General features: G+C 43.2%; 1 protein-coding gene and 1 pseudogene across 4 annotated transcripts in view; both read left to right on the top strand.

Moving 5' to 3' along the window:
• Positions 1-22,316, top strand: part of LOC147886493 (mannosyl-oligosaccharide glucosidase GCS1-like) — a 161,609-nt gene that overhangs the window by 35,215 nt on the left and 104,078 nt on the right. For all 4 annotated transcript variants that reach the window (XR_015543283.1, XR_015543284.1, XR_015543282.1 and 1 more), the window contains exons 7-10: positions 128-196; positions 512-608; positions 12,807-12,889; positions 13,103-13,213. Coding sequence is in view for 1 of the 4 variants with exons in the window: in XM_087395129.1 (XP_087251255.1) it covers positions 128-196; positions 512-608; positions 12,807-12,889; positions 13,103-13,213 (360 nt within the window). In the remaining 3 variants the exon portion in view is untranslated. The remainder of the gene's footprint in view (positions 1-127; positions 197-511; positions 609-12,806; positions 12,890-13,102; positions 13,214-22,316) is intronic.
• Positions 8,069-10,244, top strand: LOC147886494 (uncharacterized; annotated as a pseudogene).

Below are 22,316 nucleotides of genomic sequence, written 5' to 3'. Positions count from 1 at the left end.
ATGACCTTAACCATAGCTAGGATTATCATTCGGACATTTGATTGTGAGTTTGTTCAAACATTTACTTGCGAAAGGTTGTAAATAGTTGGTCACATCAGAAACATTTGTTTCTTGGCTGTTTTTACAGGCAAGAAGGACCGGTGACCTGCAGCTTCCAGATTCTTCTCAGGATTCTTCAAATGTTGCAATCTTTCAGGTTTCTTACTTTTTAGGTCACGTTACGACGTAAATTAGGTCTTTTAGCTTGTAGTTTTTTAAAAGCTTAAATGTATTGTCTATTAGGTGGATTGTTTCACACCTGTTTGATATGAGCAGGAATGCTGCTTGATGTGTCTTTTTTTTAGATTTTTCAAGACTATCTAGTTCATTTTCTTGCACTTTGGAGGTGTTCAATGAGTGGTTTTTAAAAGTAGTCTTAAAGTTCATATTATGATTGTGAGACAATGCTATGTCGAAGCAGATTGGGTTTTCACTCTAGTAAATCTGGGCTCATTTTCTTTTTGCTATGCAGTTCAATAGCATGGTGCCATTCGAGGTAGACTTAGCTTTTGTTACTGGTGTCGGTGGAAATGCAAGCGAAGTTCAGACCCGTGTGAACAAGTTTTCAGGTATTTGATACTGTTGGTGGGATGGCCATATATCATATCACATTTATTATTATTGTGAGTCTAGTAAAAGCCATCTTTTAAGAGTTTAGAGCGGTAAAAAGAAGAATAATGGTCGATAATTGTGCCACACATATAAACTACTCGTTATTTAAGAAATGGACGTTGCCTGAGAGTCCAAGTGTCCACAAAGATTTATTCTCTCTTGTGCAAAGGACAGCAAGCAAAAAGTTTGGGATCCCATGATACATTGTGTAGAGGTGTACATTCAGGGCTATAATGATGCTTTGGATTGCCAAATCATGCATCTCAAAGAACAGATGTTGTCTTGGGTCGAGAATGGCTTTATAGACTTGGACATAACTTGAAGTGGAGTTATTTAAATAATCCCATTATATTGGATAGTATGGTAGGGTCTTCCAAATTCAGGGGTAACAAGATGTATCTAATTCTCCACTGCCAGGAGAGTAGAGCACTACGTGCTCTACTCTCCTCACAAATTCTTATCTCCTTAAAGACACATCCAATCCAACCCAAATCAATTGCAAATAGTGGCTAATTTTTTGAAGAAAATTCTGGGAGGTGGTTGTGTGACACATTCAGGTAGGAGGCTGCCTGAGAGGAAGGTGAGAGGTACTTTATTAATTTGTTGCTTGGATCCTTAATTAACCAAAGTTAGAAAAGATTAATTCGTGCTCCCTGCCTGTCTCCCTCCTTTGCCTGCCTCTGCATTGCCTTGCCGACTCAAGCCCCCCTTTTTGCTCTCTTTCTGCTCCCTTCTCTCCCTTTCTGCACTCTCTCCTCTCTAGACTCAACCCTCCCCTTCCTCCATCCCCCCCTTTCCGTGCTCTCTCTCTCTCTCTCTCTCTCTCTCTCCTCTCTGTCGACTCAACTCTCCCGTTCCGCTCCCTCTCCTCTCTCCCTCTCTGCCGACTCAGCCCTCCCCTTGCCGACTACTCTACTGGCTGTTTTGCAGGTGATCAGCCCTCCACTATCTCCTTCCTACCTCTCTCCCTCTCTCTCCCTTGCCTCTACCCTCCCTCTCCCTCATATACTTGCTCAAGCGGCAGCTAGAACATTCTAGAATTCTCCTATTCGGCACCCTTCGCTTAACTTAATCATTTCTTCCTTAATTCGGCACCCTTTTCTTAGGTTAATCGGTAATTCCACTACTTCAATTAATACTAATGCACGAATAAAACTCATCATGGGGGCCTACTTGTTCGATGGAATTGGAACGACTCCTGCAGACCAACACGAATGTGATGTATATATTAATGATTTCATTTTTGTTGATAATTTAATTTCTTCTTCACTTGAAAAGAATAACTGTTACTTGATAGTGTTGAAGAACAACTTCTTCACTTGAAAAGAACATAGTGTTGAAGAACATAAAGTTTCTTTTAACGATGTAATTGTTGAATTTGAAGTTGTTTTTCTGTTTGACTCGCTTTTTTATTCCCTGAGAGGTAGAGCTAATGGTGCTACTGTTTAGACTTTTCATCCTGCCTTCATTCGTTCAGTTGTGCGTTGAGTCAAAGAAAAATCGATTGAGCATTGAACGAAAGAAAATTTGGTAGTGTGAATGCAAGCATGCAATGATCACAATGTGGTAGATGTAGAGCAAGAGAGTTCGACATCACTCTTTGCTGGCATCCATGGGTCCCACCCTTCCAAATTATAGGCCAAGGACTGGATGCTCTCCGCTCTACCTGGAGACCTCTCAGGGAACCTCACAGATGTTCGTCTGATTGGGCGAGGATTCTTCCAGGTTGTTTTTGACTCCTTGGAGGTAGTAGATACAGTGCTTCAAGCTAGTCTGTTAGCACTGAGCTCCAGGAGGATCTTTTTGACCCCTTTCTTGTTGGGGTTTGATCCTGTTGAGAAGGATAGCCGGATGACATCACTCTTCCCCGGCCTTCCTCAGGTGTACCATCGACTTTTGCATTCCATTGGAGCCGCCTTTGGGATGGTTACCGAAATCCCCCCTCTCCCTGGGATGCCTTTCTCAGCAGCAAAGGCAGTCAGGTCGGATGGGGTACCGTGTGTTAGGGTCATTGTCTGTGACCCTAACATCTCGGATGACCACATTATGCTTCATCGTCCAAATGGCTCCTTCTTTAGGCAGAGAGTCGACATTGCAGGGAGACAGGATCAGTGAGGATTTGCAAGACCCTTGGGCACTTTGCCAGAGATTGGCCAAGGAAAAGAAAGAAGAAAAGACCTAAAAGGTCCATAGGTGCGTCTCATAGCTTCACCCGACCTGCACCTTATCACGATCAGCTCCTACCTCTTTTCGCGCTGCTGGACCTTCGACTTCACAGCCAAGACCATCAACCTCTCGTCCTGGTACTTCTTCAGCGCAGCCAGGACCTTCAGCCTCTCGTCCTGGTACTTCTTCAGTGTGGACAGGACACTCAACACGTCCTGTTTGTGTTGTTCGGCGTTGGGTGTCTGTCAGAGTTGGGGAGCCAGTTCCACCTTAGGCTACCATTGATGGCGCCGTGGGCCCATCTCTTCAGGTAGGAGACATTCTTGTCCTGGTTCCATGTGTAGATGAGACTGCTCGTGCAGATGAGGCTGCTTCTGCCCTTTCAGGTGTTCATGTGTAGGAGCGCTCACCTAGGGAGATCCTTATGACAGAGACCCGTGCCTTACTTAAGAATAATGCCAAAGTCGTGGTTGAGGTCATGCAGCACCATACCGAGGTCATGCAGCACCCCCCTCCTCTTGCACTTCAGTCTACACCTGACAGAGGTAAGGGGGTTATGGGTTCCACTCCTCCATCTGCAGGGCTCCTTCGCACTCCTGTGCCAGAGGTGGTTCGTAGGAATTCATTTTCAGTTCTGGCAGACTTGGCTGAGTTTAAGGCAGAGGAGGAGTTTGTACCCTCTACGCTCGGGGAGCACATCTTTTAGACTTCCGTGGACAGAGTTTCCCCCTCAGCAAGTGTGGGTGTGCTATCCCTAGTTGACTTCCCTTCTCTTGATAGGAGGAACTTTTCTCAAGAGAGGGCTTTTTCCGCTACCAAGTTGGGTAGGATCTTCCATTCGGCCTCTTCCTCTCGCAGATGAGGATTGTCAGTTGGAACGTTCAGGGCTTTGGGGGTGTATCTCACTGCCGCCGTAGGCAGCTGATTCGTAACCACTTCATCGAGGTGTTACTGGGGGACCCATTGATATTCTTATGATTCAAGAGCACAAATTGGATGTCAGGGATTGTGCCAAGTCGGGTAAGCTTCTCTCTGGCCATACTTTTTGGTCACCCGCCTTGGGCACGAGGGGAGATACTTGCATCTCTGTTTCTACTTCTATACTCCCCTTGGTGATTGGACACGGGATCATAGTTCCTTTTAGAGCTCAATGGATTATACTTTCGATTGGTGGGCATAAGGTTGGTCTTTTAAACCTTTATGCACCTAATTCTAGAGGAGCTCGTGTCCTTTTATGGAAGGAACTGCTCTCTTGGTCACATATTGCAGAGGCTTGGATTATAGGGGGTGATTTCAACATGGTTGAAATGTCCTCAGACAAAAGGGGTGGTAGGGAAGGTGGTATCCACTCCCTAGAGAGAGTAGCTTGGGATGCCTTACTGTTTCAGTATAGTGGCAAGGATGCTTGGCACGATGATGCTTTTCACAGTCAGCCACATTCTCTCATGTTTTCTTGGTCGAACAAGAGATTGCAGATGCCTATCCATGCACGTATTGACAGATTTTATGTGGATGATTGGGCTCTTGATAGAGGTGGTACAGCTAGCATTGCAGCTGGGGTGTCCACTTCAGATCATTTTCCAATGATTTTGATGATTTCAGATCCTCATGTGAGGGGCCGCTCTGCTAGTGTTAGGATTCCAGATGCCTTTTATACAGAGGAGGGCCTTATAGAGACAGTGTTGAGGACATGGGTATCTCATATGCATGATAGGCAGCTCTCTCCGTCAGACTAGCTGCAGCCCTCTCTAGTATTAGCGACTTTTATCTTTCAGTTGCTCATATCAGGAGAGGTGAGATCCTCAGGCGTGAAATAGGTATCCGTCAGCAGTTGGCTGCCCTTCAGAGGGAGGAGCAGAAGAGGCCTACAGATGCTTGGATTCAGGAGTGCCTTCCTGCAGCAAGGGCCCAGCAACAGTCGCTTTTAGATCAGAGAGCAGAGTATGCCTTTCATGCCAGAGAGTCATTTTGGACTCAAACGGGAGGTAGGGTCAACAAGCAGTTCTTCTCTACTCTTGGCCCCAGACATAGTAAGGAGAGCGTCTCATAGCTTGTTGACTCATACGGAATTCTTCAGACACATCCAGATGCCGTTTCGCAGGTTGCCACCGATTTCTATGCCTCCCTTCTTACAACAGATCTTGACACTCAGGCCACATATGATGCTAGAGTGGTTATTTGGCAGCACTTACCTGTGTTGGTGATTGGGGATATGACTGTCTCACTTGATACACCCTTCACCAACATAAGAGTTCAGGACTGCTCTCTCTGCCTTTCACAAGGGCAAGTGTCTTGGTTCAGATGGACTTACCTCCTTATTTTTAATTACCTTTTGTGATCACATTACTTCAGCCCTGCAGCGTGTTTGGGACTCCGGTGAGATGCTAGACTCACTTATGGAGAGCCTCATTCATTTGATTCCGAAAGGGGGTTGGAGGAATTTAGTGTCTTAGTGGAGACCGATTACTTTGTTGCTGGGTACTTTGTATAAAATCTTAGCAAAAGCTATCAGCCTTCGTCTGCAGCCCTTTCTACTAGATCTTATCCATGATACGCAGACGGGCTTTGTGCATGGCAGGAACATCTTTGACAACATCTTCTCATTTTGGGAGGCTTCTAACTGGGCCATGCATAATGGCCACAGGCTGGCCATTCCACTCCTAGACTTTGAGAAAGCTTATGATAGGGTAGACTGGGGCTTTTTGGAATAGACCTGCACCAGCAAGAGTAAACGAACCAGGCAGTAGCCAATAATACCACTCTAGATGCAAGGTCAAGTCTAGCAGAACTCCAAAACATGAGTTTCCTCCTAATACTCTCCAACATGGGAGCAAACTGTTGTGTTGGAGAGATGCCCACCCAACCTGGCATCCCATATATCTGACGGAAACACCCCTCTGAATCCAAGTGAACCCTATGTCATTCCCCCAGTCTTGAGGGCCCTCATCACTGATCCAAAAGCCATTGGATTTGTTCCAATTAATGTGTGCACCTGCCACAATCCAAAACAAACCCAACGCCATCCTAAATGAGGTCAGAGTCTGTGGAGTGGCATCCAATAAAACAACCGTATCATCTGCCAACTCAGTGTCTAAGAGCTCATCCTCCTGTCTCAATGGAAGCCTGAGCCCTACAATATCAGCTTGAGCTCTAATGTAATAGCTCATAGCTTCAGCCACAAATAAGAACAGAAAGGTGGCTATAGGGCATCCCTAGCGAACTGATCTGGTAATCTCAAACATATCCCCCGTGACTCCACCAATAAGAACCTTGCTGTGGGCTGATCTGTAGAGGGTTGACACCCCTCCGATCCATGCATCCGAGAAACCAAAGCGAGTAAGTGTGTTGTATCGCTCAGCTCATGAGACCTATTAGGAACTTCCTTTGGAGCGGTTTAGATGGCACCTTAGATGTTGTAGCCAGGGTGGCTTGGGAGACCCTCATTCTCCCCACAGGAGGAGGAGGTCTCAGTATTATTGACCCGAACTTGCAATGTATGGCCTTGCTCTACAAGTTCGTAGTACATGGATTGATGCCTGGACAGGAGCCCTGGAAAGATTTCTTCTCACGCAGCATTCGTTCTTGTACTCCATCTCATGGGGGAGATTGGATGGACAGCATCAGATGGATCTTTACTTCAGCCCATCTCAAATCTAGCCCTTCCCCTCTTATGGCTGCTATTATGAAAGCTTGGGGCAGCTTCAGAAACACCCTTCGCGGAGTTCCACCCACCTCTCGCGAAGAAATTCACAGGCAGCCAGTCATGTGGAATGACTCGATATTGGATGACCATGGCAGACATCTTGGAGTGTCACACTATATGCAGTGGTCTAGATGGGAGAGGGGACGTGCTTCTATAGTAGGCGCCTGGCAGGCCTTTAGGAGACTTCCATAGGATGAGAGACTCTTAGCAGTTGGCCACCTCAGTGGGAGTGCAGTCAGGACTTAGGATACAGTAGATAGAGGCAGCCATTCCGGCAGAGTGGATAGACACAGATGATTTGCCGATCACAGAGTCCACTTGGTGGAGAGCGTTCTCAGGGACGGGCGTTCCTTTACAGGTTATTGCCTTGCGGGATGCACATGAGGATACACTAGTCTTTGATGTTCAGTCAGAAGGGAGACTTACCAGATCTTTTGATGATATTCTTTTGGAGGTTGCCTTTCAGCCTGTCAGGATTGCAGGTTTTATGGAGTGGGGCACGGACTCACAGTGGTATCTTGATCCCAATCCTCTTCTCCTTGCGCTGGGGTCTTGGAGACTCTGGTTATACGGTGGTTCCCCTATTAGGTTCTTGCAGTGGGACCCAGGGGAGTGGGAATGGATTGATGAGGGGCACCGAGAGAAGAGCATCCCCTTCTTTTGTTTTACAGTCAGAAATGCGCGGAGATTTCAGCTCAGCAGTAGAGGTTGGAGGCCCTCGAGAGCCCCTCATTGGGATAGTTTTCAGTTTTATGCAGTTGTGCAGAAAAACTTTTGGCATAGGCTTTGGAAATCCCTCAGGAATAGAAAGATTACTCTTTTCTTTCTGTTCATGGAGGGATTGCAGTGAACCTGTGGAGATTTAGGTTCGGGGCTCAACCCATAGTTGCATACGTATGCGTACGGACCTTTTTTCCGTACGGACTTCCGTACGTGACTTTTTTGGGGGGGGGGGAATCAGGATGCGTACCTTATAGTATTACTTGGCTCCTATTTTCTAATCCGTATGACGTCCTTGTGAAGGCTCCCGAATCCCAAGAAAGGCCGTACGTACTACAGTCTACGCTCATGAACCGACTCTTTGCTTGCACACCGACCTTGCTGCCTCAAGAGCCTATTTAGGCAGCCGTTTGCCCTCTTCTTCAGCACCTTGCTGCCCTCTATTTAGGCAGCCTTTGCCCTCTTCTTCAGTCCCGACTCCCAAGTCCCCTCAGCCCTTCACTCTTCTTCAGTTTGCCCACTTCTTCAGCACCTTGCTGCCCTCTATTTAGGCAGCCCTTTGCCCTCTTCTACTTGCTTTGGAGGTGAGTGGTCACCGTACAGTTGCAGCCCGCAGCCTGCAGCCTGCCTCTACGCTCTACCTGCTCCAAGCGTCAAAAAAATTGCAATGGCTGCTCTTTTTTCCCGTTTTGCAGCAAGTGCTCTCTCTTTAGTTGATGCCATCTAACAGGGCAGCTTGCAAGGGCTTCAAGCCCTCTTTGGAAATTGTTCCTTTGCCCAATGCCTTATTTGCCCTCTTTTGCAAATTCGCAGCTTGCAGATCTGCAAATGGGAAGACAAAAAGGACTAGAATGGGAATTTGTAGAGGCCTTAAAGCCTTTGGGGAAGGGCCAATACACTTGTAAATGTAAATACTGCCCTCATTCATGGGATGGAGGACCGACCCGTATAAGGGCACATTTTCTTGGGCTCACAGGCTTGGGGGTTGACAAGTGTACCGCTCCTCCCGAAAATGTGAAAGATACTTGTCGAAGATTGCAAGCAAAGACGACCTTGAAAACTGCTGTAAAACAGCTTGTTGAAGATGTGGCTGATTTGGGAGATGCCTCAGTGAGTGGTACTGCAAGTGGAAAATGCATCTGGCAATGCATATGAGCCAAAGCAAAAGAAGTTGAAGATGTCAAAGCGAACCTTGGCCAAGGCATGGGAGTCACAGGCACGGAAGGATGCATACATTGCTCTCCGTCATTTTTTCTTTGCAGAGAATATTCCTCATTGGAAGGTGAGGAGCCCTTATTTTTTGGAGATGGTTTGTGCCATTGGCCAAGTTGGGCCTACGTTCAAGCCTCCATCCCACAATGTTTTGCGCACAACGGAGCTAACTAATGAAGCAGTATGCATAGATCAAGAGATGCTACAGTTCCGGGTTAAGTGGAAAAAATATGGCTGCACCATAACTTGTGATGGCTGGTCTGACACTTGGCGCTGGCCTATAATCAATATTATGGTTTCATGCATATTTGGTTCAGCCTTCTTGAAGTCTGTGGACACAAGGGGTTAGTATAAGTCAGGGGAGTACATCTTTGGGATACTAAAAGATGCCATTCTTGATGTTGGGGCTGAAAATGTGGTGCAGGTGTGTATGGACAATGCATCTAACTGTGTGCGGGCAGGAGAATTGGTGGAGGAAGAGTGGCCTCACATTTTCTATACTAGATGCACATGCCATTGCCTTGACCTCTTGTTTGAGGACATTGGAAAGCTTGCATGGGTGAAGCCAATGTTGGTACATGCTAACATGATTGTGACATTTGTTACTCGGAAACACACCGTGTTAGCAATGTATAGAAAATTCAGCAAGAAGGAATTGGTGAAGCCAGCACAAACACGGTTTGCTTACATGTTTATCATGTTAGCAAACTTGTTGGATGAGAGGGTATACAATTGATTGTGCCGCATGGTTGTCAGTGATGAGTATTGCAAGAAGAAGGTGTTACGCACTGTGAAAGCATAACAGGTGTCTTCTATTTCTATTATATTGGGTGCTTCATTTTGGCAAGATGCAAGACTCATTGTGAAGCTTTGTGCACCTATTTTGAAGATCCTTCGCCTGGTTGATAGGGAAGGGGCTACCATGGGACTTGTATATGAACTCACTGATCGGATGGTCGAGAAGATGGCAACTATTGATGGGATTGAATCCTCAAAGCTGGCTGATGTTAGAGCCTTGTGTGTTGACAAGTGGGATATGATGCATTCTCCATTGCATGCGGCAGCTTTTGTTCTCCATCCTATTTGGAGAGAGAAAAATCCAGATAGTGACAAGGAGGTGCACGATGGGTGGATGGATGTCATAGAGTGGTACACCAAGTATGATGTTGGCAGCCAAGGCACCTTATGTGATGAGTTGGATATTTACAAATCCATGTCAGGCACATTTGCTCGTGCGATTGCAAAGGATGAAAAGAGAATGCACCAAGGGGTGAAATGGTGGGAGACATTTGGGGCTCACACACCAAATTTGCAGCGGTTAGCTCTTTGAGTGCTCTCGCAAGGCACATGTGCTTCTCCTTGTGAGAGGAATTGGAGCACATTCTCTCTTATCCATACTAAAAGAAAGAATAGGCTACTTCTAAAGAATACCGAGAAATTAGTATACATCCATACTAATTTGTGTCTCATTTCCAAAATCAAGGAAAGGGGGTTTGAGAAGATAGAAATGACCCTAGAAATGATCAACAAGGAGAAGGATGATGATAGGCTGCTAGCGAGGCAAGCAGATACAGAGGGAGAAGACATTGCAGCCCCTATTGTTACACTTACAGGAACGATGGATGTTGCTGCAGCTTCAAGCAGCTCTAGTCTTTTGGAGTTCCATGGCGAGGCAGATGAGGATGATAGTGATGAGGAGGAGGAGGAGGATGAGGAGGAGGGTGCGGGCATTGATGCAGATGATGATGAGGATGAGGATGAGCAAGAGGATGAGGATGAAGATGCAGCTTGAGGCTTGAGCCTCATTGGTTGTGAATTGTCATGCATGCTTTATTTCTGGGCTGTGGCACACTGGCAGCCTTTTCTTTATGATGTTTTGCCTTTCATGTTTTGGTGTAGTTACTAGTACCTACTTCCTTTGATCATGATGTTTTGGTGTAGTATTGATTATTGATCTATGATCTATGATTCCATCATTTGACAGTGGACACTATGTATGATGTATCAAAATCTAGAATCCAGATGACTACGGTCTTTGGAGGCTGGAGTCTTTCATGAATGATGAATCACGATTCACGACTCATGAGTGATGACTTTCAAATTAATACAAGTTTCAAGTTTCAGTTTAATACCTCTATGTCACTTTAATGTGTACAATGATCAATGATCAATCTATATTTTTCTGAAATTTTTTGGGTAAAATTAGGGTCACGTATGTTTCAGCCCTAGGGGCTGAACCATACTCCAATCATACTTCCGTACTCGTATGACGTATGCGTATGGTAACGTATGGAAAAAACTATGGTTGAACCTACTTGTCCTCGTTGCCACATAGCAGTTGAGTCAGTACAACATTGCCATTGGGAGTGTACACAGGCGAGGATGATCTGGAAAGGTGTTGCTAGGATTTTCAGCATCTTTCATACAACACCTTTCTATATGATATGGGTTTCAGTAGCATGGCTATCTCTTACTGGCCCCTAGGTGTTCTTCGAGGGACATGATCCAGATCTAGCTTTCATTGTACGGCGACACTCAGTGGAGTCTTGTTCCCTCTAGGATGTTCCTTTCACTCCTTTCAGAGTTGCTCATGCCTGAGTAGACACATCATGGGAGATTCTGGCTAGCATTGCAGCTTGGCATATTTGGAGAGCCAGGTGCACAGAGACGATGGAGTGTACCCAGGTTCACCCCTCTCAGACTATGGCCACTTTTTGGATCGACACAGTACACTCTGATGGCCATCTGGGCGAGCATGTAGGGATCCTCTAGAGCAGCCACTGCTAGGAGAGTTACTTTTTTTAGAGTTTGGAGAGGATCTCTTCTCTGAGTCTCCCTCAGGGTTGAGGTGGCATTTTCAGCCTCCGCCTTGGATTTTTATTAGCTGCTTTTGAGCTGTTTTTCCACTCATGCATAGCATGATGTATTCCCGCATTTGAGCTTGCTCTTGCGGTTTTCAATCATACTTAATGAAGTAATTTTCTTTAAAAATAAAAATAAAAATCCTGTGAACTCCCAAATTTCACCAACACATGCTGAAGACATGCTGCACGTGTGAAGAACATATTGCCTATTTTTCCATGCCTGAGTTTGTAAACAGTCACACGTGAGAAAATCCTAGTTTAATGACCTTGAGTCCAGCGCCATATGATGAAGCTACATGATAAAATTATGTCATGTGCACAATGACAAGTTCTTATGTTAGCTTTTACTGATAAACAGTAGAAAACTACAGGAAAGGTAGTGAAATTGAAGTAAAAAATGCCTGCCAGGCTTCCCGATGGAACAATTTTGTCTGAGGTGCACAGCTCTTGCTGTTTTCTGCAGTCTAGATCTCCAATTGAGCCAAGACAGCGCTCAAATAGCTGGAACTCCTTATTGCAAAGCTTGCCTGATTTCATTCAGCTTTGACACCATGTTACATGAAGAGGGAAGGCATAAAGAGGAGAATCAGGTATTTTTGTGTAGCCATAGCTTCTCGCACGAGGTGACATATACAAGAGTGGAAGAAGCACACAAGAACCTTACAACTCAAAAAAAGCTTAGTATAAAATTAGGGTTTGGATTCATAATATGATGTGACAGTTCCACATGGCAAATCAATTTTCAAATTGCATAGCTGGTAAGGCAGGCTGCCTTACTTGGTGTCTTAGATCTTGAAAATTTTCAATTGGGCCCAAAAATGCACTTGAAATTGTGTATGTACAATAAACTAGGCGTTAACCTCAACGTGTCATGCAGCTTTGTAAAAAGCTCTAATGTGAACGGTGATGGAGCCCATTCATTTGTTTTCTGTGTGATGATTTTAAATCCATTCTAACTTGTATCACTTATGTGCTGGTTTTCAGGTTTGTTTTTTGTTAGTAGAAGCATTAAGAAATCTTGTCCTTTGTCAAAAGACCGCAATGCAGCTCTGGAAAAGCTCCAATGTGAACTATGATGGCTTCCGTTCATTTGTCTTCTATGTATCTACATTGATATGTACAATGAACTAGGCATTAACTTTAACACGTCTAGGCATGTCATGCAGCTCTGTTAAAGCTCCGATGTGAACTGGGTGATGGATCCCATTCATTTGTATTTAGTGTGATGCTTTTAAATCCTTCCAAACTATCACTTATGTGCTGGTTTTCAGGTTTGCTCTTTTGTTAGTAGAAGCATTAAGAAATCTTGTCCTCTTTGTCAAAACCACCCACTGCAATGCAGATTCATTAAATTAAAGAACAATTCTCCCTTTCACCACAAAGTATGAACAAGTCCTCATTATAGCACTAAATTCTAAGCTGAATGTTTTCTTCTCTTTACTATTGCTGGTATTCATCTTGTTTATGATGGAATAACGATCTCATTGTAGGATCTGCAATGAGCAAAATCATAGCCGAGCAGGAGAAATCATTTGAGAATCGATTTCAAAACACCTTTCACCTAAAAGAGAAGGTACGTATCAATCTTTTTATCTAATGTAATTGTTTTACTTGCTTTTACTTTGCATGAGGCAACATAGTTTGAGTGGCTACAATATACACACATAAGATAATTATCCATGAAATTTATGTATCCTCTTTACATTTCATGTGTATTTGTAGTTGCAGTTTGCTCCTTATGTTTCTTAAGAGGAAATTTAGTTGAATCTTTTGCAAGTACATGTAGGCCCTTGATGATCGGACTATGGAGGTTGGACGAGCAGCACTGAGCAATTTACTGGGTGGCATTGGATATTTTTTTGGGCAGTCACGTATTGCTGTTCCTCCTGAACTCCAAGTGAGACTCTCAACCATTGAGGACTATTACCAAATTCTTGAAAGAATGCTCTGTTTGCTTGAGACAGAACCACATAAGCTGCAATGTTTCTCTTCAAATGTTTCTTGAAAGTCTCTATAGAAGATTCTTTTTGCATGGCATTGTATCTTTTCTTGGGAGAGACAGCTTTCCTTTTCCATGCCATTGTGGAGGTAGGATTTGAGTATCCACGATGTGAATGGTTCTTGTTTGTGTCACATTGTTGTACCGTGTTGTATACATTTAGCAAGGAATATGGCTTCCCTTTGTCTTTATAATGGTAGGACATTTTACTTATTGTTATGTGATGTGTCCAAGCAACGCCAATAAAAGCTTGGTGGTTAGACTCAATCGTTTCCAAGTTGTCTTGAAATTTTTATCTTATTTTCTAGAAACGGATGGAAAGCTGCAACTTTTACTCTACTTAGCATCAATTATCGAGAAAGGGGAGGGTTCCAGTTATATCTAGAGGCTCACAGATTTTCAATCAATTATGCCTATTTCTTGTGAGATTTAGTTTGTCAAGATCTTCTAGCTCACGACAGAATTTGTCAAAAGCAATTACAAGTGTCAGCATCTTTGAGAGATTCAGTCCATGCTTATTCTAAAGTTGGATCCTTTGGGTTTCATGCAATCTAGATAGTATCTTTTGCACTGCTCAAATTTTTTAAATCTTTACTTCCTAAATATTAGCGTTGGTCTTTTTCTTTTGCATTTATTTACTTTCCGCATCCAAGTTTACTTGGACACTGTCAGAGGTAGCGATTCTATGGCCTTGGACTTGGAGCTAGAGATGTGAGGGTAGCGCCTGCTATAGAGTTGTAAGTATAAGCTCCTATATACTCAAGTAAGGCCACATCCGTGCATTTTAGTACGTAACTGAGATTTTAGTGATTCTATGGCCTTGGATGTGGACTTGGAGCTAGAGATGGGAGAGTAGTGCCTGCTAGTATGTGGTCCATGCTATAAGGCGTGGAGGAGTTGAAGGTGCATTGTATTGGAGCATATTATGTGGTCAACCATTTGCACCTTTCCGCTTTGATTGCGGCCTTATGGTAATTTAGTCTATGTCCCAAAATCCTTCAAGTTGTCTTATTCTAGTCAAACAATAGGTCATGGTATGCTACCATTTGTGTTGTTACTTGGAAAGAAAGGCTATGTGTGTCATTATCTTCATCCTATGGATTGGAATGTAGTCATTATCTTCACATAATGAAACTGAGTGCTAGCATAAAGATTTCTTGGACATGGACCTAGGCACTCATATTCTCCTGTGTTTTTCGATAGGCACTCAATGTCATTTAAGCTTAAAGAGATTGAGTTTATATTTCCTATCTGGTTGTTCTTTGAGGAGTTGTAACAAGTTCAATCGTGATTCGTATTGTGCTTTAGTAGGGACAAAATATCTAAAGAATAGAGTATGGGTAGATATATTTCTAAACGCAGATTTAATTTGGCATGGTTATATGCAGCTAGCAATAATGAAGGGAAATTAGACTTCTATGCAAGAATTGAAATTTCATTGTGTGTGCTTACCTTTAACTCTTCTCCTTGCCATGGCATCTTGCCCTTGCTCTTAATCATGGCAAGGAACTCAGTCTTGGATTTATTCAGCTGTTGAGCATTGTCCATGTTCTCTGTTAGAGGCCTACCCTTTAACAGCTGTGCACCCATAAGTTCATCCATAAGTCCATTCATAATTAGAGATGTAGGATTCCCAAGGAAGTTATGGTGGAGAGAATGAATGACTGCAAATAAGGGAATGAATGATATTGTGGCTTTATAAGATGAAGATATTTGTGCATGTCTGCCAAGAGGTATCGAAAGTGACATCATGTGGTATCCCATGTTGAAGATGGATTTAAGAATAATAACATAAACATCTTTGATAACGAAACACAAGAACTCGGAGCAACAATACCATTGACACTTGAAATACATGCTTTTAATGAAGAAATGTGGAAAGTAGGATGAGTATTATTGTAGAATTGAGGTAAATCCAACCTCTGGTTTTGAGGATTTCTTTAGCATCAAAAAGCTCCATAGTATTTTTGGCCGCAGCATGGAAGACACAGACTCCCTCTTGTGTAGGATGTGAGGCTACAAACAAGAGAACAATGTCACCTTGATGATGCTTCATATAAGTAAAGGGATTTCCTCATTTGATCCTTGACTTTGCAATAGTGTACCTTGCATTTCCTGAAGAAGTTGTGATCTACTTGGTCTACTCTGTGCTGAAAATCAAAGCTGACAAATAGTATAAGAGAATGAAGCATAAGCTGCTGTCAAAAGGACTCATTATTGTATGCAAACTTAGTGAGAGGCAAGTGCTCTTTTTAAGAAAATAGATATCGTGATGCAACATTTCTTCTGAAGACTTGATTGACTCATTTGTGTGTTGGAGTTTGATTTGGTATGAACTGAAGTATACTGCTGTGCCTAAAGACTCAAGAAGAGAGGTCTAATGTTACTAGTGAACTTGGTATCAAAATGGTCTTTGGCTAACGAAGGAGCTGGACAATATGTTGTAGAAGAGTCATGAAACCACAATTGTTGCTGCAAGGAACAAAGCAACTCATTTTGTGTGTTCGAGTTTGATTTGGTATGAGACATTGAGCTGAAAAATAATGCAGTACCAAAAAACTCAAAAAGAGAGGTCTAATGTTATTAGTGAACTTGGGATTTAGATTTTGTAGAATGGTCTTTGGTGAACCAAGGAGTTGGAAAATATATTGTAGAAGAGTCATGCAACATCTAGATTGTGGGCGCTCTTAAAAAAGGTGTGGCATTTTTTAGAACCCATGACGACCAATATCTGGCATTACCTTTAGAAGTGAAAGGCAAGGTCGTGGTAAAGTCCATGGTAGATTCTCCATCTTACTATAGGTATGAGGAGTGATCTGGAAGGTAGTTGTCTTTTGTCTTCACAAGCTACCAATGTGTTTGTGTCTTTTTCATATGAGGCGAATGATAGGTACCATCAGTAACTTGGGAGGATTTGATGATTGAAAGATGTGTAACATGAGTAATTACATGTCGTTATTTAAACAAAAGTTCGTTAATTTGTTGAAAGCAGATGCAATTTTGATAACATAGAAGAGCATTACCAATAAATATTAAGAGATTCTCTCTTTTAAGGAAAGGATTGCTCATTGTGATTTTATTTTTCATGAAAAAGAATTCTATTAAGAATAATAAATCCCCAAGAGCAACCTGCTCAATGTAGGAACACATCATGCTTAGCATGAGAAGGAATATTGGAGAGGGTGGAGTCTTACTCAACAGAAAAGCATAGTAAAGATCTAGGGGCTGAGGCTGGAATTGCCACCTCAAACCTATAGTGACCTTTAAGAAAAAGGGATAGCCTCTCCACTCCATGAGGGAAAAAGTCATCCTAGTTGAAGCAACCCTGGAAGACCTCTGCATACTCGACCAAATGACCATCAAAGTGTGTACAATGTTTGTCCAAATACTGGCAATGGTGTGAGAAGGCAAGGATGGAAACCAAGAGAAGCTATACATCTCATAGAACACCTGAGGCCTCGGGAGAGAGAGTCAACGAAGAAAGGGAAGGGAGCAAATGTAGTCAAAAGTCCGGCAATTTCCTTCCAGACAACCTTGGCCTGTCTGCAATCTCAAAGGCAAATCTGAATGGACTTTTAGCAGATAGGCAGCACAGGCAAGACGAGGGAGCCCCAAACCTGGACCTCCATTGATTTACTGGAATCCTCTTATGAATAGAACGCCAAAAGAAAAGAGTAATTTTTCTATTCCAGAGAGAATTCCCGAGCCTTCTTTAAAAAGATTTCTACAAATCTGCAAAATTTTGAAACTCCTCTCAGTGAAGGGCTCTAGAGGAATTCAGGCCTCTGACATTGAGCTGAAACCATAGTTACTAGGGAATGGCGTTTGGACATCCAGAACCTTTGGAACGCCGTTCCAGGAATCAAGGCGGGCCCCGAAACGTCCCAAAATTTAATTTATTTTTGCTCTTTGAAAGTTTCAAATGGGTATTTTAGAGCTTACATAGAAAGTTTAAAGTTGTTAAATGCTAGTTTCTTTCATTTTCTAGCATAGTTTTATATCATTTGATGACGTGTCATGTATGATGTGGCATTTCGACTCCCGTTCCCCATTCCCCCTTCCTGAAACGTTCCCGTTCCGACACCCGAATTTCCTGAACGTTCCCGTTTCTTGGTAACTATGGTTTAACCTCCTAGCATTGTTAACAGTGTAATGAAAGAATGGGAGGTTCTTCTCATGGTTTCTTGCATCATTCCTCTCCTACTCCCTAGGATCCCATTGCAAGTTGCTTTGGACACCCCCATAAAGTCAAAGCCTTCAAGAGCCTAGAGGGATGTCCTTTGGATGAGAGTCTAGATGAGTTGTGAACAAGTTGAGATACTATGGCAAAGTATTTGTCATGAGCATACTTGGCTTTTAAGAAACTTGGATTAAAGAGCGGAAATAACCCATAGCAAATTCTAGAGAGAATTCGCTTAGACCACATTTCATAATAATGGATGTATGGGATGCTCATATGAAAACTAGCGAAAAATCAAACCTAGTGTGCTTGTCGAGGGTTCATTTTTGGCTGAGTGCACACACTCAACAATTGCCAAACGTGCAGTGGAGAACTTATCACCATTTAGGTTACTCTAGGCATAGAGAATCTGTCTCAAGGAGTTTGTGTGTTGAACTTGCTAGAAGTTTTACCTTCTTTCTTGTGCATCCGGCCAATAATAGTTGAGTTGATTTTAACGAGTTAAGGAGTTGGGAGGTGTGACTGCAAGATGAGTTTAATGCCAAGACAAGGACAACACAACTTGGGAAATAATAGAGTAGTTGGAATGGACACACTAGGTGTAGATGAGGTAGATGCTGTTCCAAGCCTGAAAAGTTAAAAGCTGTGCCATGTCCATGGGAAACAAGGGTGAAGGACGAAGAGAAGTTTGGCTCCTAAACTGTGTTTTTTATTCGACCTCCCTTGGTAAATGATCGCCACATGTCCATCCCACGAGATCTCCACACAATAGACTGCAAAAGACTGCAAGAAACATATGCTGGAAAATTTCTGCTCTTTAATACTGGAAGATACAATCCAAGGCTGAAACTATGCCTTGGGAATACTCCACACAGAGGCTGGAACTGCGTCTTTAAACAAAAGCTGAGCTGTGCCTCTAAAAAAGGTTACAAACACTGGCAGAAAGTGCACCACTATATGACTCAAACAATGGGCCAAAGTGCCCTATTTATAGGAGGGTGGCTCACCAATGGTCGGCTGACTAGACAGGCCAACTGGCCCAACCATGTCCCTTGGTTGGTCAGTTTGAACCAACCCCGCAGGTTGGTTGACCCGCCTCTTTGGTTGGGTGGTTTGCTGGTCTGGCTGGCTCCAACCAGCTGGCAATAACCAGCTCAAAACACTCCTCTACCAGTCCTAACCAACTCCTAAGCAGGCCCTGTTTCCAGCCCCTTTCATTCTCCATTGCCATCCTCAAAGAAGGTAATTCCAATTCAATCGGAAGATTTCTTCTGTTCCATATACCAAGTGGCACGGGGTGAAACCTGTGGCCACTTTATGTGTAATACGATAAACCCATAAAGCAGTGGCAGGCATCTCTCCCACTTACTCCTGCTCTCCTCAATCATCTTAGCAATATGTTGCATAGTGTTTCGTTGGTCTTTTTAAGCCATTACATTGAGGATAGTACGCTGAAGAGAATCTATGCTCACGTCAAAGTTTGGACAGCAAGATCTTCCAAATTCCCCCTCTGAACGTGGGGCCATGATCCATTACTATCTTGAGAGGGCGTCCAAACTGTGCATAAATGTTTTCTACCAAGAAATTGCCCACTGTCTTGGCACTACAATTCACCACCGCTTAGCCCAGCTGGTAACAAAATTATGATATAGTATTTCCCATGATGGGAGCATGGTAGAGGGCCCACAAAATCCACCCCCACTTTTCAAAAGGGCCTAATGCAAGAATAGTAGCTAGTCCCTGCTATGCATGATGGAGTTTATGGTTTTCAACCTTGTGAGTGACTATCATGAGATTGAAACTGCACTATGTTGTGTTTTTAGAGGATAAGTTTGGGAATGTTCCTGGATTCATCTAGGTATATGCTTCTGCCGTATTAGCGAACATGCAAATTTCACCTTGTGAAGTTTTCGTCCAAGTTGCGGCCTGCTGGTATTGTGATAATTCTTTCTATCTTAAATGGTGCGTTGCCCTATCAGCTAGATTTAGATTTAGATGCTCGTTGGGGAGAGACTAAAATGAAAATGTTTAGACTTCACAAGCAGTTGTAGCTTGAATGAAGAGATTTTGGACTACCTTTTGATTAGCCTTCTCCTTTAGTGCTAGCCTTCATCATGGCTGAGTCTGGCCGTCACCTCCGGAGTGCCGACAGAAACTCAGTACAAAGACTTTTTATAAATGGATGCTCAAGTATGTGTGGGTATGTGGATTTGTATGTGTGAGAGCATATTTTTATACTATGGTCTACACCCACTGTTGGGCGCTGATGACGTCAGTGGGGATGTCATAGTAGCTAGTCCCTGCTATGCATGATGGAGTTTATGGTTTTCAACCTTGTGAGTGACTATCATGAGATTGAAACTGCACTATGTTGTGTTTTTAGAGGATGAGTTTGGGAATGTTCCTGGATTCATCTAGGTATATGTAGTGGGCCCGTTTTTAACTCCCTTCTCCCAAAATCCTGGCAAGTATGCATACAACAACATAAGTATGTTGCCATCAAATCTTCCTAGCTATGTTCTCATGTGCAAAATGGCCTCTGCAGATATCCTCATGAGAGGCTTGCATCACCTCTACTCTTGCAAATATTCCTCGCAGCATCGAGTCTTTTCGCATTCTATGTAATGTATATGCTAATAGCCTATAAGGCCTTGCCTTCACAAGTAACTTTTGCTATTCCTATTTAGAGTTTAGACGTCTTCTCAGGAGGTTTCCCCTCTTGTAAGTAATTGTATATATCCTGGAAATCTTCCAACCTTGATTCTAAAATCATTACATTAACTGTTTCTCTGAGTGCCTCCTGAGCCAATGCACCAGCGTGCCTTGTTTGCGCACTTGCCAAGTTCCTTGCATATGGCATATTACCAGCAAAGACTCTCCATAGATACAAGGCTTCCGAACCCCTATTTCTTGACTGTATTTAAAGCCATGTATCAAACAGCTTCATTATTTTAGGCTATGGAGTTTATTTCTTTCCCCTTCGCTGCAATTTCTTGACCATCGACTGCATAAGCATATTCCTATGCTTCCCCTTCCTGTTCTTCTTTGAAATGCTCCGTCAAAGTTAACGTATGCATGGGCACACTCTCTTTTTGGTCTTGCTATGTGCACTGTTTTACAGCCAGTTTTCATTCTCTCTCTTTAATGTGATTTTTCACATCCTCTGATACCTTCCTCCCTGTGTGCATGTCTGCTAAGATAGCACGTGTAGAGTTCTTAGTGACAAAAGAGAATGAAGTCCCTGCAACTCCTCCAACCACTTAGCATATCTTCACCTGGGATTAGGCTTCTTTATGAGATATTGTATGGTCCTTGAATCTCCAAAAAAGAATAAGTATGACCTGAATTTGTGTATAGCAAACATCACTGCCCCTGCTTTTCTGTTTCTGAATACCTCCTTTCAGCATCCACTAAACGACTAGCATAATATACGGGCTGGATATACCTGTTGTGAGTACCCATCACATACAATGTACCTTTCATGTCCAGCCACTTGATCTAAAAGTTCATCTTGGAAAGGAAGGGATAAAATCCCTTTTCCTGCATGGATTGAATGTGACACGACCACGATCACTCCTAGAAATCTGGATCTGCACACAAGCACAAACAACCGATCATAGAACCACAAAGAGAGGTGCAGGCATGCTCATCACCCAACCATGATGCTCACGGTTCCAGGACCTGTGGAATCTGCAGACCACAGTATCTGGGGGATAGTTTTCTAAGCTGTCCAGTACTTAGGCTCATGGGGAATACGCACGTATGAGGAGATAGATAAGACATAGATAGGTTTCTTCAATAATTCGAGATTCCCGAGACAGCTTCAGGTAGGTACGAATACACATACCATTGCTCCAATAGAGAGCTCTCTAGGCGAACGTTGTTATTAGCATAAAATCAGTACTTGTCTTGGGGACTTCTAATAGACTGCTTGGCAAAGTGCAGCATCTCTTGCATGTCTTGCAAGAATGTCTTAGCAGCATCATTATTGATTCCCTTGAATCCGACCATTACTGGAGAATTAGGTTGAAGCCCGTACATAAGCATAAAAGGACTGAAACCGGTACTTGAATGCTTTGCACTATTATAAGCAAATTCAATTATGGGTAAATAGTCTTCCATGAAGACTGCCTCTTGAAAACCGTCCAGTATTCACTCGTAAACTTAGAATCCGAATCACTGACTTTGTCAGCCGGCAACCCATACAAACGAAACAATTGGTCAAGGAACTGTTGCCAATTGACTCGCTGTAACAGTTGATCTAGTAGGTAGAAATCTAGCCATCTTTGTCAAGTGGTCCACGACAACCCATATGGAATCATAACCCTTGCGCGTTCGTGGCAATCCCATGATAAATCCATGGAAATACTTTCCCATTTATTACCAAGGATTTCCAAGGGCTGTAGTAACCCCGTGCTTCCAAGGTGTTTTGCCTTGGTTACTTGACAAGTACTGCAACCTACTACATAGTCCAGAACAAATTCTCTCATCTCAAGCTAGGAAAAACTGTATTTCACAAGAGATAGAGTCGTGTGTAGCCCAGGATGTTTGGCACTAGGTGCGTCATGACACTCCCGAAGAATCTTGGATCGAAGACCTGACACATCTGGTATAGAAATTTATTCATTTCAGAACAGCAAGCCATTCCGAATCACCCATTGACCTCCTGTCGCCTGAACAGTAGGTGGCATTATCCCTGAGTCCTAGTCAGTCATTGCGCTCCCATCTTGGACCTTCTGCCAATAATGACTGAAGTGACTATCAATCATGCAAAGCCCTCTCAAGGATTGAAATTGGTCAAAGAATATCTCGGTAAATGAC

This window comes from Dipteris shenzhenensis, chromosome 24, assembly GCF_047967505.1.
Source record: "Dipteris shenzhenensis isolate YYH24624 ecotype China chromosome 24, Dip_SZ_1.0, whole genome shotgun sequence".
Lineage (NCBI taxonomy): Eukaryota > Viridiplantae > Streptophyta > Polypodiopsida > Gleicheniales > Dipteridaceae > Dipteris > Dipteris shenzhenensis.
Note: the sequence above shows the minus strand (reverse complement) of the source record. Positions and strands in the feature narration are given on the sequence as shown.